The sequence below is a fragment of the Equus przewalskii genome, chromosome X, assembly GCF_037783145.1.
Source record: "Equus przewalskii isolate Varuska chromosome X, EquPr2, whole genome shotgun sequence".
Classification (NCBI taxonomy): Eukaryota; Metazoa; Chordata; class Mammalia; order Perissodactyla; family Equidae; genus Equus; species Equus przewalskii.
Window position 1 is genome coordinate 52,222,657 of NC_091863.1, and position 25,962 is coordinate 52,248,618.

Here is a 25,962-nt window from a genome sequence, read left to right on the forward strand (position 1 = left end):
CACTTAGAATGCCCTTTCTCCAACATCTTACTGAAATTGTGAGACCTTAGCTGGCCAGTCCCTTCTCTTCCCAAGAGTGGAGGCTACTTGATATGCTCATCCTCATTTAGCCTGGCTCCAGTTGCTACGAATAGGCCTACCACAGGGCAGGCTGGATTGAGAACTGGAGTCACCATCATGTCAATGTGGCTACTAGCCTGACTTTGAATTTGTGTCCCATTTGAGACATCATGATTTCACATGGTTTCACATGGTTCCTAATACCCTGCATCTAAATTGAGTCTCTGATTAATTTCCTATGCCTTAGTCCCTCCATTGGTAATTAGGTTCTCTAGAACTGAATCCTATTTGGTTCTGGACAATACTGATCACTCCCATCACTCCCCCTCTCCCACCACTGAACTAAGCACCTTTCTCCCTGCTAACAGACCATCCTGAGGCCATCTATCTCCATTTCTAAGTAATGCTGACTCCTGGGTTCCTGTGGATATAATACTTTGATGACCACTACTTGGGCCCCGACTGTTATTCTGTGGTCTCTCCAGACCTTAGGAGGAAGGATAGCACTCTGTTTTGAATACAGAAGAGGCCTCAATATGTTTTTATACGGAAGGGAAAGAATAAGAAAAGACAAGTGAAGGGGATATAACATAAATCCCAAGTGGAGAGAGAATGAGCAGGAGAAGGGCCAGGATGTCATCTGAGATGGGAGGGGAAAAGGTACATATCGAGGGGGATGGAGACAAGCCTGCAGAGGGCTAGAACATGAGTTTATTATAGTTTGGTACATAACTTTGAGCTCCTTGAAGCCAAGACCGTGTCTTATTCAACTCTATCTCTAGGGTCTAGAATTGGAACTGGCACATAACAGGTGCTCAAGATCCACTTGTCAAACTACCATGTTAAATGGCTTACCCAAGGGCACATACCAGTAAGAAATGGAGTGAACTATCTAAAATCTACTCCACTCCCTTGTGTAAAAACCTTCAGTATTGGCTGCAAGTTTACATAACTTGAGAGGATATACAAGATCCATTGGGGAAGATGGCCGATGGGTACTTTGACAGCCTTCTATCTTTGCATAAGCTGTGCCCTCCACCTAGCATGCTCTTCCCTCACTCTCCACTTCACTGGCTAACTCCAATTCATCCTTCAAGATTCTATTCCTCTACCATAGTCTCCAAGGTATCTTTTCTAAGTCTTCCCCCATGCTTCATATCTTAGTCTGGGTTTGGGGTCCCTCCCGTGCTCCTTCAGCACTGTATACATAATGATGGAAATGACCACAATGTAGTGTAATTGTCTATTCGCTGATCTAGACTGTGAGTTCTTTGAGAGCAAGAACTGTGCCTTATTTATCTCTGTACTCTCAGAGATATGTAAGTAGCAGAGGGGGTGCTATAGAGCAGGTCCTCCGTAAATGTTGAGTGAGCGAGAGAGATAACAAGAATGTGAGTGAAAGAGAATGGGAGAAAGACAAATGGAAGGAAGGAGTACTTGCTATGAACAGGATTATATTATTATACTAACATTTTAGGTATTCTAGTACATTCAATAACTAGAAATATTGTCACTGCATCATTTTTAATATGAGGATGCTATAATACCATTTACATGCACTAGAATGGTTATAGAAGAACATAATAAGGAGAATAAATCACCATAGGCATTAAGGCTGCAGGCAAACAACAATTTTCTTTTTCCTCTTTAGCTTTGCTTCTTAAACATAAATTCAGCATTCCAGTCATACGATTATGTTATCTGTGCTAGTTGTAAATATAGTATTGAGCTTGTTACAGGCGTGGGCTCAGCTCTGAGGGGAATCTTGAAAGCGAAACCAGCCTTCAAGACACTCATAGACCAGTAAGGACAAGAGATGCACCCCCAAAGCCCAATATTTCTTTCAATTGTAAAAACAAATGCTGATGTTAAACTAATGTGGTAGCTACATCCTTCACAAATAAACAGAGTTGGAGTACATAAAGAACAAATCGCTTATGGAGGTTGCTGTTTCTTATATTTGTCTCTGAGGATTTTTTTTTTTTTAGTTTAGTGGATTGAAGTAGACACTGAAGCAAGAGCAACTGTCCTATCAAAAGTTTGAGTATAATGGGATTTTCACTCTTCCATCACAACAACCTCCTATAGACAAGCAGCTGGATGAGGACCACTTGAAGACCATACAAAATGCCTATGAAACATCATATCCCGACAGCCAGAGCCAACAAACTTCCATCCTTGCTGGAGGAAGTTAACATAAATTGCCAAAGGTTTAAGACATCGGTTCTGGTTCAGTAAAGTTCCCCTCTATGTGCTGAGGAGGCTCCTTCTCTGGCCAAATGAAGCTGGAATTACTTAGGCTAGCAAGACCACAGGAAGACCAGCTGTGGAGCTGACAGCTGTTGTCCTTCTCCTCCTCCCACGTGGAAGGGGATGTGAACTTATATAACCTCCTCCACCCACTTGCACCAATCCCTGGGGATCCCAGCATGCAGTACATGCAGGGCTGTGAGCTCTTTGTGGATAGTGTATTACTCTTTGTATAGGAAGACGATGCTTCTGTCTGCAGGACATGGGACTTTGGTATTTAGCAACATACTCAGGCCCTTCTTCACAAGGGTACCAGCAAATTTAATAATTTCTTACTGGGGTTTCAGTGAAGAAAAATGAACATAACAAACTAGAAAACCTAAAACTAAAATGTCATGTTCATCATCAACACTACATATAAAATTCATATTCAGTACCATTTTTAAGGTAAGGATAAATCATGAAAAAGAAGATAGCACAGCTCAGCAACTTCCCAGACAGCCAAGACACGTGGGATCATTGGCTTTCAATCTCTGCCCTGAGGGAAATTGCCTCCTTGTTCTTTGCCTTGTGTCAGACAGAGATGGCAAGACCAAATGATCTTGCAGAGTTGCTAGAGGATAAGTCATACAGATAAATCGACCAAACTGAAGTTATGAAAGTTTAAAAGGAATACTTACAAAGCAATTTTAAAAACTGGTAGAAGTACTTTGCAGAAATGGAGCTAATGTTTCAGTGCTAAGCATGTTTTATACACTATCTCACTTAATGCTCCCAACAACCCCGTGAGGTAGGTATAATATTATCCACATTTTACAGTTGAAACTGAGGCTTCAGAGAGGTAAAGTAATTTCTCCCATGTCACAGAACCAGTAAAAGTACTGCCTTTACAGCTAGTCTCTTCAGTTCTCATGCTTGTGTGTCTTGATACTGCCTGTGTGGTTGCATAGTACAATGGGTAAAGGCATGGACTCTGCAATCAGCCTACCTAGGTTCAAGTGCCAGTTGTGCTCCTTTGTAGTGCATGGCTGTGGGGGGTGTTTAGCCTCCCTGTGCCTTAGGGTTTCGCTTATTTGTTTTGCTCTTTTGTTTTGTTTTGTTTTAATATTTAAAAGAGGAATAAATAAGACTCTCTACCTCATAAGATACTTTTTAGGATTAAATGAATTAATATCTGTAGAGTACTTAGAATATCTGACACAAAATAAGTACTATATAAATGTTTAACAAATAAACAACTATATATACAGAGTTAGAGTACCATAAAATTAGAAGAGGTCATGAATCATATCCAGCCCACTATGCTGCTTCAGGAATGACTCCATTTAACACATCACATAGCAACAGATGCCTCTCTAAAAGATCTTTGGGGACAGTAATGCTAGAACCTTCAATAACAACATCGAGCATTTAAATACTGTTCCATGCAGAACGTACTACCTCAGCTTGAACTTCAACCCCTACTGTTATGCTTTTGGCCTACTTCCCCTTGTCCAGCCTTTGGAAGAAATGAAGAACAGATGAGCATTGCAACGTGGGAAATGGAATCACAGCAAAACAACTTTAATTTCTCAAGGAAAGGAGGGCTGAAACCTCTCTTCATGCCCACCTCCAAATATTTCCTCTTCTATAGAGACAAAGACATAGGAATAGAAATGGAACCCTAGGTTCTAGTCTTGACTCTGCTTCCACCTACCTATTTGAACTTAAGCTAATTGCTTCACCCCTCTTGCTTCAGCATCATTATCTAGAAAATGAAAATACTAGACAAAGAGATCTCACAAACCCTTAATGTTAAAATATCATGAGGGAAAATGACTTTCTCAAAGTCCTACCAAGTGAGTGTCAGAGTTAGTACTCAAACCCAGATCTCCTGACCCCAAGGCTCTTCCCACTACCTCTCTTAGTTTCCATCAAAATATCTTCTTTCACCTTCTGACTCCTTATCACTACTAACTTTCAGCCAGGGAATGGTAGATCGAATTATTGTTCCCAAATCTTCCCCCCTCCTCCCTGTGAGTCCTCCATGTGACTTTGCAGTTCCTCCAACTAGAGGCAGAAATTATATTACTTTCTAACTAATGTTAGGCTTGGCCATATGACTTGTTTTGGGCAAAGGAATTTGTGAGGAAGTGACTGTGTGCCAGTTTTGAGCCTAGCTTTAAAAGACTTCATGTCTCTGCTCACCCACTATGCACTTCTCCCAGCATCATGAGAAGAATATGCCCTAGTAGCCCCCTGATCCTTGAAAAATAGAGACACATGGAGCAAACCTAAATAGCACTTGGGGCCCGAGCCAAGCCATTCAAACCTAATTGAGGTCAACAGAGCTACCCCACCAACCCATAGACATAGAAAAATAAATTCTTATTACTGCATTCCACTGAGATTTTGGGGTGCTTTGTTATGCAGAATTCTTATTGCAATAGCTAACCAACATGTAAGGTTTTCCAGGGCTCACAGAAAAAAAGTATTTTGTGGCCATGACAAATTTCTTAAGAGAATAAAAATTAGAGCCCAAATTAAATTGTCACACATTTCATCTGGCAACTTCATCTACCAACAATTTCCCATTATTTCCGAGTGTGAGAATTCACCCTTGAACTCAAACACCAATTCCGATTTCTCTGCCTTTCAGTTTTCTCATCTGCAAAATGAAAATAATAATAGTACCTGTGTGACAGAGTCGTTGCAAAGCCCAAAAGAGAAAATGTATGGTAAATACTTAAAACATATTGAGTATTTGGTAAGGTTAGCAATGATGATGATGATGAATTAGTACCTTCCCTTGACACAGTCAAGGAGAAGAAAGTAAATGCTTTGAAAACATCATACTAAAAAGTTTCCTTTCAGCTATAAAATTCTGGTTTGGGTGTAAGGGTTTTTTCTTCCTTACTGCCTAATAATGTCAACTCCTTCCCCAAGTGTAAAAGCATATAAAAATCAGCTAAGCATATTTTCTCTCTCACACACAAAAGCTACACAAATAACTAAGGAAAACAAAGCCTGGACATACCATCCTGGAGAGAGTATACCCTACTGTGAAAAGAATTCAGTTTCCTGGGGAATTTTTCAGGGGAAATCTGGCTTTGGAATATGGACCTCCTTGAGGACTACTGCGCCTGGTGGGACTGACAAGATAATGCCAGTTAAAAGATAGAATCCTTAAATATCTGCTTTAGTTAAAACACGGGCAAGGAAATGAAACATTCCATTAATTAAGATGTCTGGCTAGATATTAGCTTAACTTAAAAAGATACTTCTTGATTTTCAGGTGACAGTCTACAGATAAAGCTACTCGTTCTAGTCCTGCGTTGTATTATTCATACAACTCTGGAAGTAAAATAAACTATGTAGCTCATTCCCCTCATTTTCTTCAAATAAGGAAATTGTGATGCAGAGAGGTGCATCTGATTATGTCTGAAGGGAAATGACTGAAGCAGGGAAGGGTTAAATGAGGGCCATGACTTTGGGCCTACAAGGTTATCTCAGTAGTATCCCCCTATTTGAAGTTTCAAGGATGTTGACAAGATTATAAGTGATTTGGGTATACATGGTAGAGCTGAGCTCTGTCTAAAATACCATAATATGAAATATCTTTGAAGGAAAATGTGATTACATCTGCCTAGGAGTCAGGTGACCTGGATTCTGGTCCCATGTCTCCCACTAACAAGCTGTGCCCCTGGGTCAGCCGCTTAACCTTTTGAGTTTCTGTTCCCTCATCTGTAAAGTGACGTTAGACAAATAGCTTTGAAGGTCCCTTCTGCTACCAAATGTAAACTACAATATGAATGGATAATAATATGTCAAATTAGGTTATTTTTTTAAAAAACTTAAAAACCACAGCAGGCCTACACTATATAGGCAGGAATCATTTCCATATAAGTTCTTAAAGTGCTTAAGACCTGCTGAGTCCATGACCAAATGTGATCCACAGAGTATGAAGGTAGGAGTCAGAAGAATATGAGTTCTATTCCTAGCTCTGCCACTAGCTTCCTGTGGGACCTTGGAGGAGTCACTTTACCTCTTTAGTTCTTTGATGTAGTCTCTCTTTGGAAGACAAGATATGATGAAAGCTCCTCTGTCATTATTATATTAAAGTACTGTAAGCAGATAACCAGAATTTTTCTATTTCCTGACCTTTGAGCGTATTTCAGAGGTTCCTAGTTACGGTCCAACATCTCTATTCTCAAAATGCCATTAGGATAGTCATTGTTTATTGGCAACTTAACAGCCATCCTTCTTTCTTATTATTTCCTCAGATATCAGGCAGGCAGCAATGTTCTCAGGAAAAGCAAGGCCAAGGGGGAATCTTAGTACGTCCATTTCTCTTTGCCAATTATTGACCTTGAAGTTGTCCTACGACTCAGTTCTTGCCAACGAGACATAAGGCGAAGTCTGCTGATGGCCACAGGAAGACATTTTTCTCTCTGGACAAAAAGACAGAAAATGTCCTATGAAAAGAGCCCCTTCCCTTCCTTCCTACTTAAGACGCTAATGTGTGAAGGTGTGAGGTGTTGAGTTGTAAGAGCCATCTTATGATCTTGAGGTAAAGTCCAAGAGAATCATAGAGACAATATCTGGAGGCCACTGATTGAAACTTGGAACTGCCTACCTCCAGAGTTCTTAAATCAACAACGAATGCTCTGTGTGATGGTTAATTTTAAGTGTCAGCTTAGCTAGGCCATGGTACCCAGATATTTGGTCAAATCCTAGTCTAGATGTTCCTGGGAAGGTAATTTTTACACAGGCTGAACATTTAAATCAGTAGACTCTGAGTAAAGCAGATTACACTTTATAATGTGGGTGGGCTTCATCCAATTAGTTGAAGGCCTTAAGAGAAAAAAAGACTGAGGCCCCTCAGAGAAGAGCGAAGGCCTTCAGACTCTGTCTGCAACAACAACTCTTCGCTGCGTCTCCAGCCTGCTAACCTGCCCTGCAGATTTTGGACTTACTTGCCTATACAATCACGTGAGCCAATTCTTCAAAATAAATCTCTCTCTACATTTATATACATACAAATTAAACACACACACAGACACACACATCTTATTGATTCTACTGGTTCTGTTTGTCTGAAGAGCCCTAATATATGATATAATCCAATGTTACGAATAATTTCTGGCTGCAAGTTAACAAAAAGTACAACTGACTCATTCAGTCACTTTGTTTCTGGCCACTTATTATTCCTTCTGAACATCTTACTAGAGAAAATCATCACCAAAGCCCTTAAAATCTTAATATACTGGAGCTTCAACAAACACATTTGTTAATGCAAATTAGCAGTTAAGAATTTGGAATTACCCATATTAGAAGGCATTCAGTTTTAAACTTATCTGGTTTATAGCTGGAGACAAGCAGCAGGAACAAAATTAAACCCACATCATACAGGATAAAGGGAATGGACTTTAGAATTGGAGAAACCAAACAGACTTGAGTTTAATCCTGGCTCTGCCCTTTTGTAGCCTGTGTGACCTTGGAGAAGTTCTTATCCACTCTGATACTTGGCTTCTTCAGATTTAAAATAGAGATAATATCTTCTCTACAGGGTATTGCAAGAATTAAATGCCAGTATAGGTGCCAATGGATAGTAAGTACTGAGCTAATGTTAGCTCCTCTACCTTCCTCTACTCACAGATTATTTTTAAAAATGTATTAGATCTGCATGGCAGCCACTAATCACAGGTGGCTGTTTAAATTAATTAAAATTAGATAAAATTTAAAATTCAGTTTCTCAGTCAGACTAGGCAAGTGTACAGCACCCACGCCTGGCTAGAAGCTACTCTAGTAGACAACTCAGATATAGAACATTTGCTATTTCTTCAAAAAAACAACAAACAAGGAATCTGCAAATTACAATTCAATTCAAGGGGTTATATGCTCTTGATTTCCCTCATCTCCTATCTTCTCCAGAGGTGACTTTGAAGCCAGCAGCCATCAGGAACAGGGTTACGTAAGCTCACTTAGATTTGGCTCATTTGAGCAAGGTCACACTTGTAATTACAAGTATGCCCTCAAAGTTCAAGTGGAAAAGACACTGCAGTGGAAGAGAGAGGCAGATAATGGTCTCATTTTGTTGCAGAAGGAAGAAAAAAACTTCTGGTGTCTCTCTGTTCTATGATGCAATTGCTTTCTGCTCTAGTGAAGGATGGCAAGGGAGATGGAAAAGAGATGTGACCTCCTCCTGGGGCACAGTCCATTCGGTATCATTGACAATTGGGGTGGTATTCCCTTTTAACCCTCTACTCTTCAGGACAAATGCAGCCACTTTTCTATTTTGGGGATAGATTACCTTGTAAAAGGGTCTTATCAATAACACGACCACATTAGCCTATGTGGGTACATTCCTAGATTGCTAGAGCAAAGGGGCCTACTGTATGCCAGGGAACTTTACATATGTGATCTCATTTGGCATTAAGTAGAGTTGCTTGGTGTTTGTGACAGAATAGATTTGTATTCCACAAGTGACAGCTTTCTTCTATATACAGAGTAGAGACACAATAAACATTTGCTGAACCAAATTCCCTTGCATCTTTCTGAATTAGCTTATGTGTTCCTTGGATGTGGAGCAAAGAAAATTCTTTTATACTGCTGGTGATGACATAAATTGGTACAAACACTTTGGAGATCAATTTGGCAATATATCTAGTAAAGATGTGTGGGCCCTACAACCCAGAAATTCTACTTCTAGGCATATACCATGGAAAAAATTTCAAACATGCACAAGAAGATGTGTACAACACTTTTAAAGAAGTACTGTTTGCACTAGCATAAAAAATAGATGCAACTGACTCATCAATCAATAAGATAATGCTTAAAGAAATCATGATTATTCTCACAATGGAATACTATATAGCAATAAAAGTGAAAGAACTCGAGTTAAATATATGAACACAGGTGAATCTCACGTATATAATGTTGAGCGGAAAAAGCAAAGTACAAAAAGAATACATGCAAAATTAGTCCTTTTTCATAAATAAGAAAAGCAAATAATAACAAACACATATAATGCTTACTATGTGTCAGGCACTGTTCTAAGCATTTTATACATATTAACACTTTTTAATGCTCATAGCAACTCTATAAGGTAGGTACTATTATTTATCTCATACAGATAGAGGAACTAAGGCCCAGAGAAGTTAAATGACTTGCCTAAACTCAGCAGCTACTAAGTTGAAGAGCCAAGATGCAAACCCAGGTAGTCTGGCTCCAGAGTCCACAGTTTAACCACTATACTATGTAAAACAATACTATATATTCTTTAGGGAAGTTCGCATATGTGAGGAAAGGGAGGGAAAGTCACAAAAGGAGAGGAAGGTCCATATGTGAAGATAATCAGGAGGATAAACCCACAGAGCGTCCCTAAACCACTGTCTCCTTGTATGTACATACACACCAGTGGAAGACATGCTTTGAGGAAATATTAATATTTTTAATGTTAATTTTTGAATTTTTAAAACATTACAACATATACTCTGGAAAATACTCTGCACAAATCTCAATAAATGTTCACAAATGGAAAACACCTATGTGATCAGCACTCAGATCAAAAAACAAAACATTACCAACACCATTAAAGGCCCCTTTGTGCCTTTTTTTGTCACTAATATCCCCACTCTGGGGTAACCCCTATCCTGGCTTCTAACACCATTACTTAGTTTTGTCTATTTTTTTTAAGATTTTATTTTTCCTTTTTCTACCCAAAGCCCCCTGGTACATAGTTGTATATTTTAGTTGTGGGTCCTTCTAGTTGTGGCACGTGGGATACTGCCTCAGTGTGGCTTGATGGAGTGGTGCCATGTCCGCGCCCGGATCCAAACGGGCGAAACCCTGGGCCACCACAGCGGAGCGCACGAATTTAACCAGTCGGCCATGGGGCTGGCCCCAGTTTTGTCTGTTTCTGAACTATATAGAAATGGGCTTATATAGCAGGTAATCTTTTGTGACTGGCTTTTTTTCCCCTAGACCTTTTATTTGTCAGATTCATGCATGTGGTATACAACAGCTCTAGTTCATTCATTCTCATGGCTGTAATGTGAATTTGTCACTTTTACCCATTCAATTATTGATAGGCATTATTAATATTTATTTTAATCCTTCCATACAAGCCCTAGAAAGCTGGGTTCAGAATGCAATGTAGTCGAAAGTGTACAGTTCCTGGAGTAATAAAAATCTGATTGAAGCTTGCTCCTGTTAATAACTTTGTGTCCTTGGACAAGTTATTTGGCCATTATGAGTCTTGACTTTCTCATCTATAGGATGTGGATAACAGTGCTTAACCGAGATAACATATAGCAAGTACCTGGTAGGTGGTAATTGTTATTACAAAGCTTGTAAAATATTTGATGTTGGCTTGAAAATCACTTATGGATTACTGTCACATAGCTTAGCTCTTGGGCACCTTGACTACTTGACTCTTCCTGCTAATGCATTCTTGCAGCCACTGAAATCCAAATGAGGTGGGGGAGATTTGAAATTCAAATTGTTTGCAGCTGTTGATAGTGATTTGCTGCTGCTTCTTTGCCCTCTCTCCTAGAGCATGCTCTGGCCTTTGGAATGCAGGGCAGACTAATACTTTTGGCTTCATCTACCATGACTATCAAGTCTGTGCATTGTTTCATCTTCTGTATTTTTTCAATCCCATCTACCTCCAGAACAGTCCCCTTTCCTAAAGTTCTTTCTATAATCTTTGTTTATGGAGAAGAAACAGCAACAAGACCCACAACCTCATGTCTTGCTGTTTATGCCTTCTTGCCTGCCATCTGTTGGGTGAGAACACACTAAATCAGAGCTTCCAAACCAGCTCCAACTCTCCAAAAAGTGAGTTAAATGCAGACTCAGATGTTTTAGATGATTTGGTCCTGGTCCCATCAGAGACCACACAAAGGCTCAATTCAGTGGCTGTTCCTCTCTGGCAAGGGTATCCTTGAAAGAGAATTGAAAATATCGTACTGTGGGCAACTCTGACAAGATCCAAAAAATATGAATCAAAGGGTACAAATACTCTCCCTGTCATGTGTCTATGGAGAGTGACTAGGTCTTTATTCTGTCATCTCCAATGCACAGCCCAGCATTTTAGACTACAGGATGAAAGACTCATTATGAACAGAGCTGGACTGAGCCTTGTTTGTCCTCCCTTGACCTTGGGGCCGTGGGTTGGGGGAAAGTTGCATGGTGGTCAGAAGAGGAGCAGTGGTATGAAGGGTTCTGCTAATCAAGTGATGGCTAATATATACACATGGGGGATGACTCACAATCTTTGCATGTGCTGGGACTTTTGAGAGGTGAGAAGGATACAAGAAGTTAAGTAAACAGGAGTCTAGAGTAGGTGGACAAAGAACTCTAAGCCTAGTAGACAAGAAATTAGGAGAAAGGATAAAGAAGGGAATCATCCTTGATCTAACCTAGCCAACAGAAATTAATACTTATATTAACCCAATATAAGAAATGTCAAAGTTCATGGACTCCGAGCCAAGAAACTTGAGTTCAAATCCTAGATTTGTCACTTGCTTTTGCCACTGTAAAATGAGGCTGATAATAACTACCAACAAGATGTAATTAAGGTCCAGACTAGAAAAGTAATGTTATCAACCCTAACAGTGATAAGTGAAGGTGTGGCTGACAAAAGTTGAGGGTTAAAAGGTAGTAAAGGAACACAGAGGTGCAAATATCTTCATCTTACAAAGCTGTAGTAAAAAGCTGATGCAATAAGAAATAGGGGTTCAAGTACATAACTAAAAGTACCAGAGGTAAGCAATATAAGAAATAAAAGGATGTTATAATTATCAGAAATTGGAAGGAGAGGTAAAGAGGGAGGTGTGAGCAACGATCTTCTGTATTTATAGCATGAAGAAATAATTTCTAAAGTCCACAAATCAAGAAATAGCAATACAAGCACATTTTTTAAAAAAATATGAAAGTAACTACCAAAAGAATAGAAATAAAAATGGTTAAAAATGGATGCCTCTGAGGAGTGGGGAAAGAGTGGAGACTGTTGACTTTCTTTATTGATCTTATACTATTTTAATTATATGTGTATGTGTGTCTTGTATATATTTCAATTCTTAGAATGAAAAGCTAAACAGTATTTTTTCAAAACTTAAAGATTGTAAAGTGGGGTTAGTCTGATGAAACTGTAGATTACACATTAAAATTAGAAGAGTAGATGTCCATATAATTGCATAAATATCCAAACGGCCATACAGAGATTGAAAGACATATCCTATTTAATTGGAAAAGGGAGATCTATCAGGTTTTAGCATAAAGAGGTAGTTTGCAAATTTTTAACCAATAGAGACCTGTTTTAAAAAGAAATATTGCCCCAAAAGTCCACTATATAAAACAGATCCAAGGGAAACTGCTCTGGCTAAAGTAGAGTTAGAAGCCCTACCAGCATCCTCCTGGGAAAAAAACCTCTGATGGAGATAATACCTGTGAGATCATCTGGCCCATGATTCTATGCTTGGGAAGCCAATCATCTGACGGCCATTTAGAAGCTATTGTATAACAGAAGCTAGTGCCCAAGCCATCACAGAATGGCTAATCTGCTAGGAACTGTTGTCTTTGTGAAGTGACTCAGGTACAAAATAGCCTTCTGAGGTTCCGACTATTGAAAGAGCCTGTCCAATGGGACCCAGCCACCCAAGCTGAAGTGACAACAGAATTCACTGGACTCTGCAAACAGAGTGACTTTCATTACCCAGCAAAACCATCCCTGACCAGCAGCTCAAAATCTGTCCATAAAGGAGCCACAGGAGAAGAATATTATTTGAGTATCACAAGTCACTCCCCTCCATGGTTGCCCCATCTCCTTTCCACAGATTTCACATGAGACATTTATAATTTCAAGAGGTAGTAGCATCTGTGTCATTTGAAAAGGCTAATCCTGTTTGAACAACAGGATGACTTTGTTCAGAAGGTGTCCTCTCTTACTTCCCAGAACTCTGTTATTTTGAATTGTTTTTTTTTAATTTCTTTGACAAAAAGACATCTTCCACATCCTACAGAGCCAGAGACAGAGATCTGGAGACCTGGTGACAAGAAACTTCTCCATATACCAGTAGTCACTTGGGGAACATTCACTGTCCCAACCCTTCTCCTTATGCCTCACTCATTAACTTCTCTTCTTTCGATTTTTTAATCTAAGTTCCATCATCAATTGGACAGTTTCATGAAGAGCATTCTGTTTTCCTTGTTTTGCTGCCAATAATACTGATAATGATGATGATGATGATGGTGATAACAAAAAACACTTATTTCATACTTATTATTTACCAGGTGCTGTTCTAAGAACTTTATATATGTTAACTAATTTAATTAATTCTATGTCTATGTGTATATGAATTTTCTTCAAATACTGCCTCCTCTTGATTCTGGACCCAGAGAGCCCATGAAATGGCAGAAGCTCTCTACCAAAGGTAATTACTTTGTGTAGCTCAGTTCTACAAAATAGCAAGATAATGCAAGCCACATCTATAATTTTAAAATTTCTAGTAGGTATTTTCACAAAAGGAAAAATAGGTGAAATTAACCTCCATAATACATTTTCCTTAACTTATATCCAAAATAATATCATTTCAATATGTAATCAATATAAAATATTAATGAGATATTTTACATTTTTTCATACTGTCTTCAAAATTAACATATATTTCACATTTACAGCACACTAAGTTCTGACCAGCCAATTTCTACTACTCAATAGATACACATTTAGTTAATTATCCTTAGAATCTCAAAGAGAAGATTAGATAAGGAATTATTTGTCCATTGTTATTGTTGTACAAATGAGAAAACTGAAGCCAAGAGAGAAGTGATATCTCTCATAAAGTGGAACGAGTCCTAGACTTAAAACCAGGAGAAATGGATTTAAATCCAAGCTCTCCCACTTCCTGGTTGGATGACCTTAGACACTCCCCCTCAGTGAGCCTTCATGTCCTCAGCCGTAAACAAAGGATAATGACCTCTACTTTACAAGGTTGTTCTGAGGTTCAAATGAGAACATACACCTATATTTGTAAGGGCCTAACAAAGCACATACCACTACCAATAAAGTCACAGAAGCAACTAGCAGCAGTGCTGGATGTATCTATCAATCTGGGCCCAATTAAGAGACAGAAACCAATATAAAGAATTATTAAACTACAAACTTATTAAGCTAAAAAAAAGTAACTCTAAGATATAAGGAAATTCTATATGGCACCCTAAGGCTGAGGGAAGGTACCCAAGGAAGGAAAAATTTGGAAGGAGTTCAGATCTCACTGGAAAAGGTATAATTTACGCTACTGAATAGCAGAGAAGTTTGCTGGTTTGGCCCGGTGGTCTACAGTCATTAAGTAAGCAGGAGGCAACTCTCCAGAGTGCAGGTGGGGAACAATCAGCAACCAGTGGAATAGGTATATAGAGAGGATGGGCACACTAGGTTGCAGGTGAGCTTCACGGGCCCAGCCTTCCTCAGTGGGAACCTCCTATGGCACAAGCAGGCTGTTTGGGGGCTGGCAGAGGAAGGAGGGAGCAGCAGCTCTGTTATAAACCTTCAGTCAGCAGGTGGGCCGCATGGGGGGTGGGGCGTACAGAGGGAAGCTAGGAGACAACATGGGCGAGGAGGCGTTCAGAAAGAGACTGAGAGACCTGCAGAAAGATTATCACTAGGCGAGGCAGAGGCTTCAAGGTCATTGAGGGACCATGTATTCTGGGTGTGTGGCTGGGTCAGAGCCCCACCGGATATCAAACTCCCACTCTACTGACCCACTGTGCAGCAGCAGCCAGCAACTTCAGGACAGCCCCTTCTTCCTGCAATATCCCTCCAGCACGCTCTATTGAGAAAGCTTAACGTCTTGCTCACTGTAAAAGGAGAGATGCTTAAGGGAATTCTCTCCATTTTCATAGAACAGGTATTTAGGAGTGTTGGAAATGAGAGGTAGTAAATTGATAACACACAGGAGTAGACTGGAAGCTACATTTTCTAGTCCATAGTTCAGTGCTCTCTTTACTACCCTAAATTTTACTACTAGGATAATTCTAGATAGTTTCTTGAAAATGACTCTCACACTGAGAGTTGGTCACCTTCTTTGTAGGTGTGCAGGCTGGCCCCACTGGTAAAGAAGTAGGAGAAAAAAAAGACTGATAGGAATTTCACCTTTCTGAGTCTTAGTTTCTTCACTGGGATAATGGATATCATACATCGTACCTCACAAGTTTGCTGTAAGAATTAAGGAAGACAGCATATGTAAAATCCTCAGCCCAGGCCTGAGACATAGGAAGTATATAATAGAAATTTGTTTCCTTTCCCTCAGATAACATAAGGTCAACCACTGCAGCATATTCTTACTTTCCTTTTTCCTATTCTCATCCAGGAATGAAACTAAACCAGGTGTGAGGGTTTTCACATTACCGGTCCTTCTTCATCCTTTTTTCCCCACTGTTATGTAACAATTGTCATGTCACTTAAGTAGTTAATTATTTTCATAGCACATTTGTGATTTTAAAGGCTCTTCTCTCCTCCAATCATATACTTTCCCAATTAAGTATTTAAGTTAATGAGATTCCAGATGAACCACGTGAAATCCAGAATTCCTGGGCTATCCAGAGAACTCATTTTGCTTGAATGCCAGTCACTCAAATAATGCCCATGTCAACCTGACTGATGATATCGAGCACTGGGAACACATCCACTATTGTGCTCTTTCTTCTCAGAGCCTGCTACTTTCATATCCTTGATCCAAACTGCTTGTGATGATATTCCAGATAATAACCACTGGATGGCGTTCTTAGTCCTAAAAGGGCCAGATGCTTGGTCAAGATGCTACATCTAGTTCTGGTAGACTATCTTGGTTACATGTTGCATATATATTAGAACTCACAAAATAGGCCCACATCTAGCTGAAAAGAATAAATTTGACAATTATTCATACCACTTTACATGACACTGAAATATCAGAGCGATCCATGGGTGGTCAAGCTGGAAGCAATCTGAGAATATCTGGCACAGTGCTGTCCAATAGAAATTTTTACAATGATGGAAATGTTCTATATCTGCACCATCCAATATAGTAGCTACTAGTCACATGTGGCTATTGAGCACTTAAAATGTTACTAGCATGACTGAGAAACTGAGTTGTTAATTTTATTTTATTTGTATAGCAATTGGCTACCACATTGGACAGTACAGATCTAAATAGTATGGCTTAATGGAAAGAATGTGAGATTTGAAGCTAAAAAGATCCTCAGATCTAAATCCTGGCTACTGTCACTTACTAACTATATAATTTTAGTCATGTTCTTTATCTTGCCCAAACCTCAGCTGCCTCATTTGTAAAATGGGGATAATACCAGACCCTCACAGGATTGTTGTAATTAGAGAATGAATGTAACGCATCTAGCCCAGTGCTCAGCACATAGTAAGTAGTCTTCAAAGAATAGCTATTATTATCAACCTCCTCATTTTCCAGATGGAGAAACTGAAGCTCCAAAAGGGGAAGTATCTTGTCCAAAGTTACAGAGCTAGTTGGAAACACAGCCAGGAGCCAATTCCAGATTTTCTCATCATTTTTGATGATGAATTTTCTTGTAGAGACAAACCTTCCTCATCCCTGAAGAGGAAAGAATGGTAGCCCAAACAACTACTCAATTGCTATAAAAAATATCTTATGCATGTAGAGAAAATGTACCTTGGTGAAGCCTATTTGCTCCTTCCGGAAATTTTCCAGGGGTTTGATCAGCAAATCACTAGCATTATGTACCTAGAGAAAAAGAAAAAACACAAAACAACTTTTAAATTAGCAAGGTTCAGATTCAAGATTCCTTATTACTAGGGCATTTCCTTGTAATACACCATCCTGCAAAATGTTAACTAGTTTTCTGGGTTGTTGGGTTTTGTTACTGTCTTTTATTCCCATATTGGTCTCTTAAAATCAAATGCATTAAGAGGAAATGAGAGACGGAACTTTAGGAGTATTTCTCTGTAACTTTACTGGTAGTCTTATCTGAGTTTTTAGTCGAAAAATATCCGGAGTCATGTCCAGAAACAGACAGGGGAGGCCTGAAGTATATGTGGAAAAGAGAAGAGAAAGGGAATGGAAAATACACGAAAAGGCCAATTGCACCAAATGCAAACCATTCATGGGAGGCAAATGAGTTAGCAGTAATAGCATTAGGATAAATCCCAGCATAAATTGTCTCCAGGCCTGCCCTGGTGTGTCATAAAACCAAAACATTTCCTTCAGACCTTGGAGTGTATTACAGCGTCACAGAGAATACTGGACCAAGCCTTCAAATTACCTAACTATAGATGCTTAGAAGCTGATATGAACAGCCTGTCCAGGTACTAAAAATACTGACATTAATATGGTTCTCGAGATATAAACACATCATCTCCAAACTGGATTCCTTGTTCAGTGGGCAGGTAGAGATATACAAAGTTTTGTCTTCATTTAAACCTTTTGGGAGATTGCATCTGTCCAAGGCAACAAGTGGGGTTTGTTTCTTCAGCAGTGTGAATTAGATGCACTTTAATGGAGGACTTAGAGAACATATCTAAAGGGCTGGATTTAAGGGCTCATTGCATTAATTTTGATATATTACAAAACGAGAAAATGAGGCACTGGCTTCCTTGTTAGATGAGATATAAAATGTCAGTAAGACAAGATATATCTTCAAAACAAAAATAGAAGACAGAGTAGAAAGCCAGTTTTGACCAGTCCTGTATTCTCCAGACTAAGAATCAATTTTTTTTTTTTTAAAGATTTTATTTTTTCCTTTTTTCTCCCCAAAGCCCCCCGGTACATAGTTGTGTATTCTTCGTTGTGGGTTCTTCTAGTTGTGGCATGTGGGACGCTGCCTCAGCGTGGTCTGATGAGCAGTGCCATGTCTGCGCCCAGGATTCGAACTAACGAAACACTGGGCCGCCTGCAGCGGAGCGCGCGAACTTAACCACTCGGCCACGGGGCCAGCCCCCTAAGAATCAATTTTTAAATTACCACCAAAAAACATGGCAAGTTGGGGCATTAGTACATATTTTATCCAAGTCCTGCAGGCACTTTGGGCCTTCTGTTTTGTGTCCAGGTATGATTCAAGGTTCAACTAAATGGGGAAACTCTCATCCAATCAAATTTCCACTAGCAGCCCTGGTATCAAAAATAAAGACACCCGTGACTCTCCTTGATTGAAAACAAGAATTTTTCTACTAAAAGTACCAGCCTGTCTCTCTTACCCACCACACTCTACATTTCCATGGATTGCAAATTATGTGCCATCAACTTTGTGCACCTACCTGTAAAAAAATTAAGTCATCAGTGTCAAAGATCTAGTACAGGGGCCCCTGCCTGAATTCCTAACCCGCAAAATAATGAGACAAAATTGTTTTCGTTTAAGACACTAAGTTTTGGAATAGATTATTATATAGCAATAGATAATTAGAAAAATTATTTCCAGTTTCACAAAGGTAACACATAAAGAACGGCCACCTGGAAACACTGAGGAAGCTTGCCTTTGAACAAGAAACAAATATGTCACTTCTAAAGAGAGTAGTATGTGTCAAACCTCTGTATGAATATTCAGCTGAGCCCTTAAATATGCAGGCACCCCAGAGATGGCAGAGTTGCCAGTTTTTCATGATACAAGGGGAATTTTCTTGCATAAGCAAGGGTGCCAGCAACTTCTCACACAGGGTCCATAAGGCCACTGCGCTTTACGTATTTGGCCCTGTCTTAGTCTAGGAAGGTAGTATATGATTCACTGAAATCGAAATCCATAGTTTTCCCTTAATTGCTTTGGCAATACTGCTCCTAGTCTCATACAACACAAATAGATACTCTGAACTTTTTCCTTTCTTTGACACTCATTCATTATTATACTACTTTCTACTAGAACATAGAGCTAGAGATGTAAGAAAAGGTCACACTGAAACTTGACTTTTTTTTTTCTTTTTCATGCTATTTTATCCTTAAACCCCTTAGAAGTCTAGCAACTAAACTTTTAAGTAAACTTGGCCTTTATTTAACTTTCTGATCACTGCATCCATATTGTAAACTCTCTAGGAGAAAAGCTCTTACCTGCTATCTTAGGGTACAATCCCCAGCATGATAAGTGACACTCTAAACACATTAGTGAGTTTATCTAATCAGGTTCCTATTGAACGAAGCCCAAATTAACACTAGATCGAGCATTTAGCAGAATAGAGAATGGTATTCAATCCAGTAGTACAGGATTGCTCGTAAATCTTTGATGGTTAACCAATTACCAAAAGAAGGCATTGAGGATGTACTGTTTGAAATATTATGGGCCTCTTTAGGTCATTCTTGGCAGTCCTCAAAGACAGACCTTACATAGTGCCAACAGAGGTCCCATTTAGAGTCAGAAATGTATCTAGGCAAGCATCTTATCCTCAATAATACAGGAAGTCTGTTACCCAGACTTTTAAGGGTGACCGTCTGAGGTACTACAACCTCCCCCAAGGTACTGTTTAAGAAATCACAGCTGGGATGCTCCTCCTCATTTCTTCCCTCCATAGTTCCTTCCACAATTTAAATTCATTTAGGAGAATGACTAGACATTTGCAACTGCCACATGCTAGGGTTGTGAACTTCCATCCTGTTCTTCTAAAGCTTCTTTTGGCTTCTTACATAAAGGATAAAAAACTGCTTAACACCTCGCAGATTATCCATATTGGGGTACAGGAGTCCTTTTACCACAGTTCCAGGAAATGGGAGAGGTGCAGCAAAGCAATGAATTCCTGGCATGTTGTGAAAGGCCCTCATTGAGCCTAACCTTCACAGCATTCCTGGAATTAAGTAGTAAATGGGGAGCCAACATTCAATACATGATTGAAGAGTTGTAGGGACAAAAGGGCACAATATAATTAAGGACAGAAGAAAGTGAGTCAGTCCTGTGGAAAAGAGCCAGCAAGAATGGTGAGAAAAACAACATTTCAAAAGATGGATCCTACTTCAATATTTTAGAGCTTTGTAATTGGGTGAATAAAAGAGATCAAGGAACAACTAAGGCTGAAGAGAAGCACAGCTGAGCTTTCTAATGATATCTGAATGAAATGGGGGCAAATGCCTTTGAGAGCAACATTGGCAGCAGTCCACAAACTCTTCAGGCAGAAGAAAACATTTATAAGAGTGTGGATTAGCTAGTGGGCTGTCTACCAGGCTCCAGGGAAACTACCAATCTTGGTCTTTCCTTAGTATCCTTAGAAGCAAATCTCTTAAACTAAAGAAATTCCAAGTCAAGTTTCCACAAGCAGGATCTTGGGGGCAACAAAAGATAACTAGAAACAACACATATAATCAGTGTCCTTTGTTATTCATAAACCACTTCCATATTCATTATATCATTTGGAGTAGTTACAACAACCTTGGGGTTGTTGGGAGATGGGGATTCTTTTCCTTATTTTACATATAAAGAAAGAGAGACTCAATAAATAAAGTGATTAGTCTGAAGTCAAGTAAGTTAGTGGCACAGCCATTATTAGAGCCTAAGTCTCTAATTCCCCTCCCTCCAAGCCTTGCCCTCAATCCGACTTTTCTAGGAGCCTAGATGAAATGGTAGCAGTATTTTGAGAAGCCAGTACCACACTTTTGAAAAGGAAGTGTGATTACAGATTAAAGAACTCTTACTATTGGAATAAATGAGCTTAACAAAACTGAGCTGCCAATAGGATGTCATCGGGAGAAAAAGGGAAAGTGGACCTCTTTGTAGTCCTCTACAAAGTTCCCACTTTACCCTCACACTCCTAATAAAAACAAATATTGACGAACTTCCACATTTAAGTCCCAGATAGGTCTGGGGGGGCAACAACCTGCATTTCTAGCAATTTCCCAAGTGACATTGATGCTGCAGGTGTAGGGACTACACCAAAAAATTATTGCTTAAACTGTTAAAATAGAGTTCACAAAAAAATGAAATACTTAGGAATAAATCTAACAAAATATGTACAAGATCTGCATGAGCAAACTATAAAACTCTGATTGAGGCCAGCCCTGTGGCATAGTGGTTAAGTTCAGCACGTTCCTCTTTGGCAGCCTGGGTCCATGGGTTTGGATCCCAGATGTGGACCTACACTACTCATCAGCCATGCTGTGGCAGTGACCCACATGTAAAGTGGACTAAGACTGGCACAGATGTTAGCCCAGGGCTAATCTTCCTCAAGCAAAAAAAAGTAGGAATATTGGCAACAGTTAGCTCAGGGCTAGTCTTCCTCAGGAAAAAAAAGAAAAAAATCTGATGAAAGAAATCAAAGATCTAAATAATGGAGAGATAATCCATGTGCATGAATAGGAAGACTCAATATTTTTAAGATGTCAGTTCATCCCAACTTGATCAATAGATTCAATGCAATCCTAATCAAAATCCCCACAATTTATTTTGTGAATATTGACAAACTGGTTCTGAAGTTCAGACTCGACTACAAGACTTACTACAAAGCTACAGTAATCAAGACAGTGTAGTATTAGTGAAAGAACAGACAAATAGATCAATGGAACAGAATAGAGAGTCCAGATATAGATCCACACAAATATAGTCAATTGATCTTTGACAAAGGAGCAAAGGTAATTAATGGAGAAAGAATAGTCTTTTCAACAAATGGTGATAGAATAACTGGACATCCACATGCAAAAACATGAATCTAGACACAGATCTTACGCTCTTCTCAAGAATTAGCTCAAAAGAGGTCATAGACCTAAACATACAACGTAAAATTATAAAACTCCTAGAAGATAACATAGGAGAAAATCTAGTAAACTTGGGTTTGGTGATGACTTTTTAGATACAGCACCAAAAGCATAATCCATGAAAAAAACAATTGATAATCTGGACCTCATTAAAATTAGACTTCTGCTCTGCAAAAGACACCGTTAAAAAATGAAAAGACAAACCACAGACTGGGAGAAAATCTCTGAAAAATACATTTCCAATAAAGGACTTTGCATCCAAAATATACAAAGAACTCTTAAAACTAAACAATAAGAAAGCAAATAACTCAATTAAAAAGTAGGCAAAAGACATGAACAGACACCTCACCAAAAATGATCTACAGATGGCGAATAAGCAAATGAAAAGATGTTCTACATCATATGTCATCAGGAAAATGCAAATTACCACAACGACATACCACTACACACCTATTAAAATTAGTAAAATCCAAAACTCAGACAGCCATAAATGCTGACAAGGATGTGGAACTACAAGAACTCTCATTCATTGCAGGTGAGAATGCAAAATGGTACAATCACTTTGGAAGACAGCTTGGCAGTTTCTTACAACACTAGACATATTCTTACCACACAGTCCAGCAATTACAATCCTTGAAATTTACTCAAAAGAGTTAAAAACTTACATCTACACAAAAATCTGCACACCAATGTTTATAGCAACTTTATTCATAATTGACAAAACTTGGGAGCAACCAAGATGTCCTTCAATAGGTGAATGTATAAACAAACCATGATACATCCATATAATGGAATATATGTATTATAATATAATATATATTATATATAATATATATAATAAATACGTATATTGCTCAATGATAAAAAAAATGAGCTGTCAAGCCATGAACAGACATAAAGGGACTTTAAATGCATATTGCTAAGGCAAAGAAGCCAATCTGAAAAGGCTACTTATTGTATGACTCCAACTATATGACATTCTAGAAGAGGCAAAATACAGTAAAAAGAAAGATCAGTGTTTGCCAGGGCTTCAGATGTAGGGGAGACAGGGAGGGATGACTAAGTTGAACACAGGGGATTCTTAGGGCCGAGAAAATATTCTGTATGATGATACTATAATGGTGAAGACACATCACTATACATTTGTCAAAACCTGTGGACTGTTCAACACAAAGAGTGAACCCTAATGTAAACTACAGACTTCAGTTAATATTGTGTCAACATTGGTTCATTAATTGGAACAAATGTATCACATTTGCAAGCTATTAATAATACGAGAAACTGTGTGAGGGGAGGGGCAAGAAGAGAAAGGGAGTATATGAAACCTCTCTGTCCTTTCCACACAATTTTTCTGTAAAACTAAAATTGCTCTAGATATTAAAGTCTATTAATTTTTAAATTAGACTTTAAATGTAAGGGAAAAAGTTTTCACATACATTTAAACAAAACAATATGTCAAATATACATAAAGCCCATATTATAATTTCTGGAAGCAGAGAAAGACATAAATAAATAGATAATTTGTTTAAGAACACTAAAAGACCACAATTTTTGTCAACATGTTACAACTTGGTTTAATGTCCTGCAAAATCCTTTCTCGCTGAAATGACCAGGGATAGGATTTCCATACCAATTTCTCTCTATCTAATGCTAAATTCTTGGGGTGGGAGCTTGAGAGAGAATAACCAGATATATTTCCTGCCTTTACAGTACCAGGTAGCAATAAGACAGAAACCAAAATAACAGAGCATCAATCCAACTAATGTGGAGAAGAAAAATCCCCAACACCAGCCATGATCTGGGCTCCAGGTCCAGTATTAGTGACCTACCATCATCATCCTCTCATTTTCTACTTCATTGAGCAATTCAGCAAATTCCTTGAAGGATTCAGCTGGAAAAATAGAATAAAAGATAAACCAAGTTAATCATGGTACTTGATAGGCAAGTGGCAGAGATCTATGTGACAGGAGGTAGGAACCAGTGCCCCAAGCCCACATAGCCACGAGAGGAACGCAGCAAATGTAAGGCCAAAAGGAGAATCTGTTATGTGTCTGTTGAATGTTTCCTTTCCTTTTTTTGCCAACCCTCCTACCTGAGAGGTTTTTTTTCCCCTTCAGTCTTATTGAGATATAATTGACATACAGCACACTATAAGTTTAAGGTGTACAACATAATGACTTGAATGACATATATTGCAAAATGAATACCACCATAAGTTTAGTTATCATCCATCACCTCATATAGTTACAAATTTTTTTTAACTTTGTGATGACAACTTTTAGGATCTACTCTCTCAGCAACTTTCAAATATACCAATACAGCAGTGTTAACTATAATCATCATGATGTACATTACACCCCCAGTACTTATTTATATTGTAACTGAAAGTTTGTACCTTTTGACCACCTTCACCCAATTGTCCCACCCCAACTCCTGCCTCTGGCAATCATAAATCTGATTTATTTTTCTATGAGTTTTGTTTTCTGATTCTACATATAAGTGAGATTATACAGTATTTGTTTTACTCTGACATATTTCATTTAGCATAATCCCTCAAGGTCCGTCTATGTTGTCACAAATGGCAGGATTTCCTTCTTTCTATGTCTGAATAATAGTCCATTGCATAAATATATATGTATGTATGTATGTATGTATGTATACACACACACCCCACATGTTCTCTATACATTCTTCTGTCAATGAACACTTAGATTGTTTCCATGTCTTGAATATTATAAATAATGCTTCCATGAATATGGGGGTGCAGATATCTCTTCAACGTAGTGATTTTGTTTTCTTCAGATATATACCCAGAAATAGATCATAAGGTAGTTCTATTTTTAATTTTTTGAGGAACCTCCATACTGTTTTCCATAGTAGCTGTACCAATCTACATTCCTATCAACAGAGCACAAGGGTTCCCTTTTCTCCACATCCTCACCAATGTTTATCTCCTCTGTTTTTGATGATAGACATTCTAACAGGTGTGAGGTGATATCTCATCATGGTTTTGATTTGCATCTCCCTGATGATTAGTGTTGGTGAGCACCTTGTTATGTACCTGTTGGCTATTTCGACATCTTTTTTGGAAAAATGTTTATTGAGGTCTTTTGCCCATTTTTTAATTGGATTATTTGTGAGTTTTTGCTATTGAGTTGTATGAGTTCGTTATATATATTTGATATTTAAGTTCTTATCAAATATATTATTTGCAAATATATTCTCCCATTCTATAGATTGCATTTCGTTTATTTCTTCTTTTGCTGTGCAGAAGCTTTTAAGTTTGATATAGTCCCACTTGTGGATTTTTCATTTTGTTGCTTGTGTTTTGGGTGTCATATCAAAAGAAGCATTGCCAAGACCCATGTCAAGAAGCTTTTCCCTATGTTTTCTTCTAGGAGTCTTATGGTTTCAGGTCTTACATTTAAGACTTTAATCCATTTTGAGTTGATTTTTGTTAGTGGTGTAAGATAGGGGTCTAGTTTCATTCTTTTACATGTTAATATCCCATTTCCCCAGCACCATTTACTGAAAAGACTTGTCTTTTCTCCATTGAGTACTCTTGTCTCCCTTGTCAAATATTAGTTGAGCATATATGCACGGGTTTATTTCTAGGCTCTCCATTCCATTCTATTGGTCTATGTGTCTGTTTTTATGCCACTATAACACTGTTTTGATTGCTATAGGCTTATAATATAGTTTGAAATCAGGAAGTGTGATGCCTTCAGCTTTGTTCTTCTTTCTCAGGATTGCTTTGGCTATTTGTTTCCATGAATTTTACAATTTTTTTCTTCCTACTTCTGTAAAAAATGACACTGGAATCTTGAAAGGGATTGGTTGAATCAATAGATGGCTTTAGGTAGTATGGACATTTTAACAATATTAATTCTTCCAAGCCATGAACACAGGATACCTTTCCATTTATTTGTGTCTTCTTCAATTTATTTCATAATGTCTTGTAGTTTTCAGTGTAGGG

At 38.5% G+C, this 25,962-nt stretch overlaps 1 protein-coding gene across 2 annotated transcripts in view; it reads right to left on the minus strand.

Annotated features, from left to right (window-relative positions):
* Window positions 1-25,962, minus strand: part of OPHN1 (oligophrenin 1) — a 496,301-nt gene that overhangs the window by 237,727 nt on the left and 232,612 nt on the right. For both annotated transcript variants that reach the window (XM_070604028.1, XM_070604029.1), the window contains exons 4-5: window positions 23,816-23,877; window positions 16,980-17,051 (exon numbers count right to left, since the gene is read on the minus strand). In XM_070604028.1, the coding sequence (XP_070460129.1) occupies window positions 16,980-17,051; window positions 23,816-23,877 (134 nt within the window). The remainder of the gene's footprint in view (window positions 1-16,979; window positions 17,052-23,815; window positions 23,878-25,962) is intronic.